Source organism: Silurus meridionalis, chromosome 26, assembly GCF_014805685.1.
Source record: "Silurus meridionalis isolate SWU-2019-XX chromosome 26, ASM1480568v1, whole genome shotgun sequence".
In the NCBI taxonomy this organism is placed as follows: domain Eukaryota; kingdom Metazoa; phylum Chordata; class Actinopteri; order Siluriformes; family Siluridae; genus Silurus; species Silurus meridionalis.
In genome coordinates, this window is record NC_060909.1 from 10,191,292 (window position 1) to 10,202,722 (window position 11,431).

The window sequence follows — 11,431 nt, forward strand, 5'->3', positions numbered from 1 at the left end:
TCTCGTCTGCGACATTCCTCTTGCGCAGCGCTTCTTCCAGCGTCCACAGAGGAAGGGTCTCCCAGTTTCCAAACACTACCAGGTCTATATCACTGATACAGACACGCAAACAGATTTATTAGGTGGTTTCAAAAAGTTTCGATATTAGTTTTGTAACATGCCAACAGATGGCAGCACAAGGCTGCAGGCACAGTCATAGGGAGCACCGACCTTCATAAGTCAGTGCGCAAAAGACATACTCCTGTACAAATCGGGGGCTGTGCAACTGGTGCTAATCTGACCACGTGTGTTACCATGTGTGTTACCATGATTTCATCATGAACAGCAAAGTTGGAACAAAGAGCAACTGGGAAATTGTGGGTAAAACTGGGCATATCTGCTACAGAGACATTTAACGTGATTCGGCATGTTTATGGCGGTGCTGCAATGAGTTGTTTTATGATGTTTTGAGTGGCACGCACGCTTCAAGAGTGGAAGAACATCGCCAGAAGATGACGAGAGATCAGGACAAGCTCCTTGTTTGCTATTTATTTCAAATCAGCTACACTTTTGATAGCACATTCAGCTATGGTGATATTGCAATATTCAACATCCACAATAAAGTTATTAAACACTTGCATATAGCAGAACTAGCCCTGGGACAAAGCATCCACTCAGACGTCCAGCTGAGTACTGCTGTCTTCCAAGGGCACTTATTATTAGGCCTCACCCTAAAAATAAATCATGTGCTAGGTGGGAGTCACACAAAGGCATGTGAAACAAAACCACAACTTTAGAACCATTAATTCAGATTTAGTAATCCAAGTGACATGTCGGTAAAGTACAACAGTGACATACTGAAGGATCTTTCTGCATCTTTCAGCCTAGATAAATTTAGTTTAATCCCCGTCAGGCTCAATGTATGTATAGTAAATAAATAAATAAATAATATAAACAACCTTTATAGCCTTTAGCACAATCCAACCTTGATTTAACCCAACAACAGTAATCTCTATCTTTACTCGCTACACAAATATTGAAAGGCCTATATATAGCCATGGGTGGTGTTTTTTTTGCAGATAAGTTTTAGATTAGAGTTTTGGTGTTTGCAAAAGACAAAAAAAAAATTATAACTAAAATATGGCGCAGTGAAGCTTACCTTGTAGGCAAATACAGGCCGGTGCTAAAACTGCCAAACACTTCGACCTGTCAAGAACATGAGAAAAAAAATGCTGAATATTGTGCACACAGATACAAACACACACATCTCAATGGCATTCAGCAGAAGTACATAGAGAAATTCCTGTTTGCCTTTTTGCAAGTGGCAACATTGTTAACAAAAGACAATTATCTACTCACAACTCTGTGTGTGTATAAATATATAATGCTAGTCTTTACCGTCACTTTGTGCACTTCTGGAATGAAAACAGAAAGGAGTATTCCGTGTCACATTGATTACATCAATACTAGGTAAATACACGTGACTATTATGTCTCGTGTACAGAATGAAAGGTCGTCAGGCGGATTCTTTATTGGTGTAGGAAGATGTTATGCTATGCGTCAACTGAAAATGCATCTCTGCCCATATTTCAGAAACACACAACTTATAGAAAAATTGTTAACTTAATAAATAACATTTCCAAACAAAGTTGCAAAAAAACTTTGCTTCCTCGATTAAGACAAAACACATTTGTTTAATCTTACAGAAGTAAGATGTGCTGTGAGTGTTTTTAGCAGCTCGCACTGGTCTTGGCATCAAGGTGAAAACAGCTATGATTGCATGATTCATGCTTAAACTGCAGCGGAACGAAAACACACACCATAGACCTGAGCATGAAATACACCGGAAGAGCACTGACCCTCATTAAACCTTCAACTGGTCAGTTCTTCACAGGTTCAGTCTAGCACAAAACCTCAATTGCTATGATCTTCTAGGTTCAAGCAGTGTTTAAAAATCACCTGACTGTCAAACAGAAAGTGCACATTGGACAAAAGGGGCAGTTGTGGTTTTGTTTGCCAAGTTTGGAATCGTCTAAAAAAAAAAAAAAAAAACAGATTTTGTGTGGGAGAGTAGAATTCAATAAGAGCTACTGTGCAGGTTTGCAACTCAGTCCAGTAAAAAGAGGGAAGGCAGGCAAACAAACACACACACACACACACACACACACACACACACCCTTAAAAACGAACCTGCGGGAACCAAGACCTATTATGATCATCATCATCAGGTTCTGATCAAAGCATAAAAACCTGTCAAACTGCCCTGTGAGAAGTGCATGGCAGTAAGAAAGAAAGAGGGGGAAAAAAGCAAAGACATACAACTGCACTGGGCCATAGGTCCTTGATGACACTCTCTATCCTATCAACGACTTCCAGCCTCATCCTTTTTTCCTCCGGCCGAGGAGACATGTAGTCATAGAAGTCTTTTATCTCCTCATGGAGCCTAGAGAGAGAGAGAGAGAGAGAGAGAGAGAGAGAGAGAGAGAGAGAGAGAGAGAGAGAGAGAGAGAGAGAGAGAGAGAGAGAGAGAGAGAGAGAGAGAGAGAGAGAGAGAGAGAGAGAGAGAGAGAGAGAGAGGAAAAAGAAGGGTCAGATTTTTGATAGAAACCAAATGCTTAATAATCACATGAGAAATCAGATTATAGTCAGCAAGTTTTACACACACACACACACACACACACACACACACACACACACACACACACACACACACACACACACACACACACACACACACACACTGTATACACATAAAGAGAGAGAAACATAAAATTAGCTGGCAAGAGAGCTCAGGAAAGAAAAAGGTGGGGAAGGGGACATGAACTTTTCCCCACAATTATGAAACTGTTTGTGTGTAAACGTTTGTGCATTTCTGCAGCCTGGAGCCAGAGTAAGAACCAAAGAGGTCATATAGCTCAAATCTTTTGGCTAACTTCACTAACTCTAAAGTCTTCAGTCTGCACAGATAACGTATTCAAAATGATGGACTCATGGCTACAATCGTTGCTGCACGTCTTCACTGTATGAGAGGAAATGAATTCCTAATGATCGATTTTGGAGATCTTCCTGGACGAGGAAAAAGCTTTAACAGATGTTTTCAAGGAAGAGAAACAGCTGCAGGGTAGCATGTTAAGAAGCAAACCATTCTTGCTGGAATATAAATCTGCAAGGTGCAGAAAAGAAGTTTTTAAAGGCAAATAACACAGAGTTTTGCTGAAGACCACATACCAATTTCTTTTTTTAAATAAAAAAAAGCATATCTGGCATAATAAAAATTATTTAAGATTTAGGGGGAAACATGAAAAAAAAGCATATTTTGCATGAAAGCAGTTCATTTGGCAACCTGGTCAATTCTGCATACCGAGTCCATCGGTTTCCATTTAATACAACACGTTACTGTGTGACTTTCGTTTCCTCAGAACTGCCTCTTGGACCACACAAGCACACAGGGATCAAGTTGTCCTGCTCTCTGCTGCTGCCATTCGGTTGGGCGGCTCAGTCTATTTAAGTTACATAACCACGTGACTGACACACACCTTCGCTCTTGGTAATCAGCTGTTTTTTTTTTTTCTCATTTATGTAACCTGTAAAAGGTGTGAGAGGTGTTTGCCTGCCTGCCTGCCTGCCTGCCTGCCTCACACACACACACACACACACACACACACACACACGAGAAACAGAGACAGGTAAATAGGACACAAAGGTACACCAAAAAAAAAAAAAAAAACCTGCACACGTGCAGACATACATGATTACTCAAGGCAACAAGACGTTTATCATACACAAGACACACACAGCATACAGACATTTCCATAAGTAAAAAGCTTACATTTGATCCGATATTAACCTCAGAGCTTCTGTTGTCAAAAATGACACCAAGGCCCATGGAGAGAGAGGAAAAAAAAACAAACAAAAAAACTAGGTGTGTCCTGTGATCAGGTGCAAAACATCTGTGTTATGTTAGCCAGCATCACGTGTGCTCACGCTATAGAGCAAAGTGTCAAATTTAAGTTGATAGACAGCCAGCTTTTTAAACAATTTCATGTCTGGGCAATGAGAGTTTTTAATTCATGGATGATCTAGTTTAACAACTAGAGAAAAGAAAAAAAAAAAAACATTCCCATTGCCACTGTTATGTGCTTTTTAAATGAAATGTTTGTACATTGTCAATGCAAAAAGAGAACAGAACAAGTGGAAAACATTGACAGAATAAAATCCACAAAATATTGCAGATCATTATCGTGGCAACCTTTTTCTTTTATTTAGGACATTAAGAGTACGAATAGCACTTAAAAATACAACAAAAGCCATTGTTTCGGTAGATGCATCGATCATCATGCAAATCTAGAATGATCAGAGGTGTTCAGAGCTCTCTTTTATTAAAACTCTGGTTAGGGGCCCGGGTTTCATCTGCAAATAACTGCATTTATTGTTAAAAAAAAGGATTAAAAAAAAAACATACAAGCCAGAAAGCACATACCATATTTATGACTAAGTGTCCGTAAACTTTTGGCAATATAGTGTACGAGCCTATATATGTCAAGCACAACAAAGGCAGTCTTATGGTTTGGCTTGCATGACTGCTATTAGACCATCATTATTATTATTAATGTATGTCTTGATGCTAACAGTAGAATTAATTTATTCTGTTTACCGAAAATGCCTTAAACACACACTTTGATATGAGCCTGACACGGTTGGGAAGATGTGCGTTTGGATGGGCTTTCTCAGTCATTTGGCAGACACTATAGGTCACTGTAGATTCTGAGGGCAGAGCTTCATATACATGTGTGGGAATGAGCCTAAGGAGTCAAATGTCAAAGCTAGTGTAGCAATAAACCTAATCTTATATACAAACTGTATATATAATCGTAATCTAAATATATAATACATCAATCTTAAATATATATATTTCTCTTTAGATTTTTTTAAGCTCAGTTTTCATGATGAATAAAAAATGTAAAATGGTAGACACCCTGGTCTGGAAGTAAGAAACGGTTATTTAAGACATCAGGAAGAAGGACTAGGAAGAAAAAAAAACTCTGACTGCACTTTTGCAATTTTTTTATGTTTACAAGAACTCCACTGTGCAAACGAAGGCATTAAATGGAGTCTCTTTCCGTAGAAGAAATGATAGCTTACAGCTCAAAGATCTCTAACAGGTGGTGTGGATCCAAATAACTGGGAATCCCTGAGACACTGTTTATATCTCACACTCTCCCATGTTCTGTTGTCTTACAATCTTTTATTGTCCTTCTTTCCCTCTCTCTAATGTTCTATTCAGTGGTCTCTTTATCTCCGCCTTCTCTTTCCTCTGTATTCTGCTGTGTTTCTCTCTCTCCGTGTTTTAGTTCTGCTGTTCCTCACTGTCCAATTGCTGCTTTCTCTCTCGCATGTTCTCCAGTGCTTCTCTCACTTTCCAGATAAAACAGGAATCTTTGCATTGTTTCTCTGAAGGTTTTCCCTTTGGTTTTAATTTTTTCACCCCACAAGGCCACACGTCATATCAGGAACACCCTCAATCTGTGGTGACTGATTGGCCAGTGGCTCACTGACATCACTGTGGAAGGAATCGAGTGTCCGGGTGCATGGAGGTGGAGACTGTTTTGGACAGATGGGACTCGCTCATCGTGCTGTGAATATAAACAATGACGGATTCCACGCTCGCCTGCCTACACAGCGCGCGCGCGCACGCGCACACACACACACAGCCTCTTTTTCTCACATTTTGACAATTTCAATTTCCCCTAGAATTTGGTATTACCTATGAAAAAAATAAATAAAATGGGGGAAACAATTTTCAAACAGATGCCCACAATGCATCTCATTTAACTTGTTAAAAAAAATCGTCCCTGATGTGTCTATTACAGAAGGCACCACATATATACAAAAACAGCAGTATACAGTATAGGTATATAAAAATAAGCATGCCTAATATTCAAAAAACGTTGTGGAACGTTGCATAAACATTTGTTAAATTTATTTAAGGGGCAGGCCAGGTTCCAGTGCTTGAGGCTTTGCAAGTTGCTACATTCCTGTGATGGGAAGGCTGAACGTGCAAAAAAGTTCACACCTACTGCTGCACCCACGTAACGTCCACACTAAACCTCGCGCATGATTCTGTCTGACGTTCAACTCAACAGCAAAGGGTATTTAATCATTAGCCAGCAGAACATTGCCACAGAGCAAGGATGAACTTTCAAATTATGCTCAGAGGAGTACATGCATTTTATCAAAGATATAAAATATATCAATCATCTGGACATGGTTAATGCTTTTCTGTCCCGTAAAAGTCAACTGGAAGTTAAAGCAGGGTCTGAATTTAAAGCACTGAGGGTGAAATAAACTCAACAGGTGAATACAACGAGTAAAAAGAACTCGAAAACGGTTCTGATATTTTTTGTGTGTTGGAAGATTGCTCACTGTTATTCCTGAGGTGCTGGGGGTCAATTCATATATATGCAAACATTCAAGCACATTTTGGACAAACTCAAATGATCTCTGGTTTGCACTCTACAACTACTGTCATGGCCTGCTTCTCAAAATCTCAAGTGCAATGCAATGATAAGGGGCTTAACACTTTTTTAAACAGTGGTCGTTACAGGGACTTAATGTTAAACTGTTGTAAACTGTAAAATGCTAGGATTGTACAGTGGATCAGTAGTTTTGTTGTTGAACAAGTGTGTGTGTGTGTGTGTGTGTGTGTGTGTGTGTGTGTGGCAGTAAACCAAGGAAATGTCACCTCACTAACACTAGTTGACTGCTACATCCATTCTCTCTCTCTCTTTCTCTCTCTCTCTTCTCTCTCTCTCACACACACAAAATCTCTCTCGTGGCATTTAAAAGGAACTGATCTGCCTTTAACCTGTAAGCAACCCGAATATGGCTAAAACGTGAACCATTCAGATATGTCCATGTGTTCAGTGTTCAGGCACATGGTTCAGGGGAACAAATGACAGTCTGCGCGCACACACGCACAAATACAAGTCAGAGAGAGAGAGAGAGAGAGAGAGAGAGAGAGAGAGAGAGAGATTTAATCGCTAACTGAAATAGGTAAGCCAGGCTGAGACTCACCCAACGATTCCCCCGGAGTAGTTTGTCCGTTTCCACGGTATGCCCTCGTACGGCTCCTCGTCCGGCCTGGATGAGCCGTTGAAAAACAGGCTGCGGTTGAAGCCGAACGTGCTCGCCTTGTTCTCGCGTTTGCGCTTGTTGCGCTGCGCCGCGGCGTCCTGCGCACCGCTCCATGGTCCCCCGGGCCCGCCGCCTCCTCCACGGCCCACCGCCGCACTCCGCTGGTTGTGGTGGTTGTTGTTGTTAGTGATAATATTGTTGCTCTCCAACGGTATGAAGTCTCGCTGCTCCGCGATTTCTCCGGACATTCCCCGGTGCTTCGACTCGATGCAGTCGCGAGCCGCGTTGCTGCTGTCCGCCGCTAATGCAATGTCCGCGCTCGTCTTGGGGCTCGTGCTGGATCCGCCTCCGCCACCAACACTACCACCTCCTGCTGCCGCTGCTCCTCCGCTGCTGTTCCCGTTACCGCCGCCTCCGTTAACGTGAAAGTACAAATTACCGAGGCCCTGCGTCGTCTCCCAAATCTGCATCCACAGGCTGTTAGCAGGTCCGCGCTGTTCTGGCTGAAACCAGGCGATTCTAGGATCCATCAAACGGCCCCAGAATAAAAAAGAAATGTTAATAATACGACAAGGCGTGTTCGCTTCCAACCTGAACGTTACCGCTGGAGCGAACACACTCACACCACGAGCTTTTCTAGAACACCGACTACGGAGAGACACGGCGAGCTAGCCAGCTAGCTAACTTAGCTTTGCTAGCTAGCTAACTTTACCCAGCAGCCGTTTTCTTTTTAAAAAAAGATCACCACACAAATATCCCTATGTCGCTGTCAGATTCCATGAACGTGGCACGAGTCGTAAATGCTGATACCTTCTGTTCAGTGTCCACGAGTGAGGAGGGGAAAAAGCGAAACGAAACCGAGAGTCGAGCGGAGAAAAGCGAGCAGGCGTTCGCCGATGTCGAAGTCAATCTGACCCTTCTCCCCCGCCTCCCCCCTACGCCCCCTCCGTCCCTCCGCCCGTTTTGGGGGCGTGCACGCGCCCCCAAGGCGGCGCGTTCAAAAAGAACTCGAGCACGAGCGTTTCGTATTTGCACAAAAACGACACGCTTATTTACATATACATCGCTGTTATCGAATCCGATAGAACTAAAGGTGTGGTTTATGTAAATGATCTAAAAGTAGTTCCGGCTCGAATTCAAATTCACAGGTTTGATATTACTGCGCCGGTTTAAACGTCTCGGATACTGATGGGAATATCGGATCATTTTAGTGAATTGGTTCTTTGAATCTCGTTAATCAAAATGAACGTATCTTTTTTTTTTTTGTCATTTAGTTCATCCCGTTTCTTTGATCAGAAATAATATAAAATGTTACATTTTTAATAAGCAGATTCCCAATATGTCTACATACACAAACTTTGACTATAGTTCCAATAATTTATATATGTATATATAACTGCATAGCATCTATGGGAGTCACGTGCTAAAAGAACGAACGATTTGGATTAGAAGAATTGGCGGTTAAACAACCCAATTCTGTTTCCCGTACATAACCTACAGAGATTTTACGATGCTTTGCTTTAGACACGTCCAGTAGAAAATAAACAAATCACTCTTTGAGACTACTTGATCTTCTGAATCATATTAAAGACTCATTGAAAATGAACCAATCGTTCATGACTGATTCATCACTAGACTCGGATTCTTCCGTAACAGCTGTGTGAAAGATTTGTGAGACAGAAGATGCATGTAAACTAGGACTTATACAAGCCTAATGAGGTTACGAGAAATGAACAGAATCATTTCTGTGGAAATAATATACACACAACGTCATGTAGTTACTTTAAATTGAACAATTCACACAACTGTGACTACTATTTTACACAGAATTTCATTTAATTATGTTATTCTTCTTCTTAATTAATTCCTTTAATGATCAATTATTCAAGTATATTACAAATAATAAACTGGGGGGCTGCTCCAATGTGAAATGGAGTAGTTCTCCACTGGTGGTCGACTGGTACCACCTTCTCTCAGGGGTAGAGGCAAGTATACCTCAAGGATCTTCTCTTTTCTGGCACCGAGGTGGTGGAATGAACTTTCCCTATATGTCCGAACAGCAGAGTCACTGGCTATGTTTAAGCGACGGGTGAAGACCTACTTCTTCCTAAAACACTTTAACCAGCATTTTTCCAGATTTGCTTAGTCTTTACATTAAAAAAAGGCCGATTTAACTTTATATTGTAATCTACGATACAAGTGTAAATTTATTCATTGATACTCAAAGCACTTTTGTATGTCGCTCTGAACAAGGGGGTCTGCAAAATGGCAGCAATGTAAATGTAATTATTGTTTTCACTGAGAAAAAAATCTTTAATTACAACAGCAATCTAAACTATTTACATTTATAGAAGATTATGCCATCTATTTTTTTACTACAATTATGAAAAGACTTTCCCAACACTTTCTCTTGAAGTTAATAAGAAAAGCAATTTATTTGCACAAATTACTCTCATCTACGTGCACACTACAAAACCTGTAATTATTGCTGTTAACAGATTTTGTAAGAAGTCATTTATGTACATTTTATGGAAGGTAATGCAGTTATACGCACTTTGTAAAAGTTTTTGAACACAGGAAAGATTTTAGAAAAGAGTTTACGCTTTTATAAAATGACAAGGTCGGTCTTGAGAGAGAGAGAGAGAGGCTGATAAGTTAACGAATGGTGACTGTTTCACAGCTATAAAAAGCTAGAACAGGAACTATCCTGCCTCTCAGATATTCAACATTAAATAAAACAATTTCTTTAAAATGTCAGAAGCTATTATTTTTAACTAAACTACACAAACAATTAACATCTAGTTGAGCTTTCGGTAAAGACAATAACAACATTCAGCCGCTAATGTTTTTTAATTCACACTGCAGGTTTGACAGGGTTTAAAATAATGAAGCGTGAAAGCTATTGCACAAACTGCAACTGTGGGTGTTGATTCAAATGTTTGTTTGGGGTCATCATATTGAAAAATGCATCTATGGTCAAGTCATAAGAGATAAATTTGCTCAGCTCCCAGAAATGTGCCAATGCTTTTATCTCACAAAAGGAAAAATAAAAATTGTTTATTTCCTTAAGAAATTTGAATGGCTCAACATGGGTAAACAATGTAAATCTTCAGGTCTGTTTAGGTGTAGACAGTGTCATTCTGAGAATTTGCAAAGTCACACCCATGGCCTGTGGAGCTTTTTACAATATAAAAAAGTGAAACAAAAACCTAAAGACAAAACACACAATTTCTGCAGCTCCGGGTGCACATAATGGTACAAAAAGTTATGGTGTATTGGTAATGAAAATACACAAATTCGAGCCGAGGCAGGGCGTCTCCATGAGAAAACGTCTCTGGAACAGAATTTGTGTACCGACACGCTTTCAGAACTTTCTCAGCGTCTTACAAAACCATTTTCCCCTCATATAGTTTGCTGTATAAAACAATTCAGTGTCCAATTATTCATCAAAACCATTATGCTTTAATTGTGTAAAGCATTCAACAAAGAAATTCCACACTAAACCATTTTATTTAGAGCTCTACATTATCTCATGCAAAAAAAAAAAAAAAAAAAAAAAATGCAATTCAGACAATATGTTGATAAAGTTAACTATTTTTATACTTAAAAGTAAATGTCACACTTTTTAAAAACACATTACCAAGAATCTGTGTAAGAGCCCGAAAATAAAATGCATCCTTATAACGCTTAGTGTCCGATGTTTGCTTCTTCAGTTCTGTACAGGAGCTACAAGCCTAAAGGAGTTTAACAAGAAGGAACTCTTGTAATAAACGCATATGCCTTCGTGTGCTTTAAATGATTTACAAAATTGTGATTGTGGATATATCCTTACTATTTTGCATAGAATTTCAAAGTGAAACACTATTTCTGTCCTTCTCTAACAAGTATATTAACAAAAAAAAGAAAACAAAAACTCCATCTTATGCTGTTACAGCAATGTAATCAACTGTGAAATGTAATTACTGTTATCACTCTGAGAAAAATGGACTTAATTACTACAGGAATCTACATTTAACTTTAAACAATCAAAATGTATAGACTATTATGCAACACATTTTACATAATGGCAGCTACAAAACGATTTTCACATTTCTTTCTCTTGAAATTAATAAGAAAAGCAGCATCACTTCCTCCATTGGAAAGACTGTTGTGTAGAATAAAACCTAAAGGCATTACACCTCTGACTGCCACTAGAGACTCCTTTCATTACATAAATGTAAAATCAATAATGTGTACTTTAATATACACCTTACAGCTGAAACTGCGGTTATAGAAAATGAGTAAATGACTTAAAAGAGAAGTTATTTTTTTAGGGTGA

At 39.6% G+C, this 11,431-nt stretch overlaps 1 protein-coding gene across 2 annotated transcripts in view; it reads right to left on the reverse strand.

The window, feature by feature from the left end:
- Window positions 1–8,033, reverse strand: part of tent4b (terminal nucleotidyltransferase 4B) — a 14,442-nt gene extending 6,409 nt beyond the window's left edge. Inside the window, exons 1-5 of one of the 2 annotated variants that reach the window (XM_046840633.1) lie at window positions 7,924–8,033; window positions 7,054–7,632; window positions 2,299–2,422; window positions 1,139–1,185; window positions 1–92 (exon numbers count right to left, since the gene is read on the reverse strand). The exon at window positions 1–92 is cut by the window's left edge and continues 29 nt beyond it. In XM_046840633.1, coding sequence (XP_046696589.1) covers window positions 1–92; window positions 1,139–1,185; window positions 2,299–2,422; window positions 7,054–7,583 — 793 coding nt within the window. In that variant the 5' untranslated portion in view covers window positions 7,584–7,632; window positions 7,924–8,033. Of the gene's footprint in view, window positions 93–1,138; window positions 1,186–2,298; window positions 2,423–7,053 lie in introns of both variants that reach the window. The other variant, XM_046840632.1, reaches the window with a different exon arrangement.
- Between the last annotated feature and the right edge of the window lie 3,398 nt (window positions 8,034–11,431).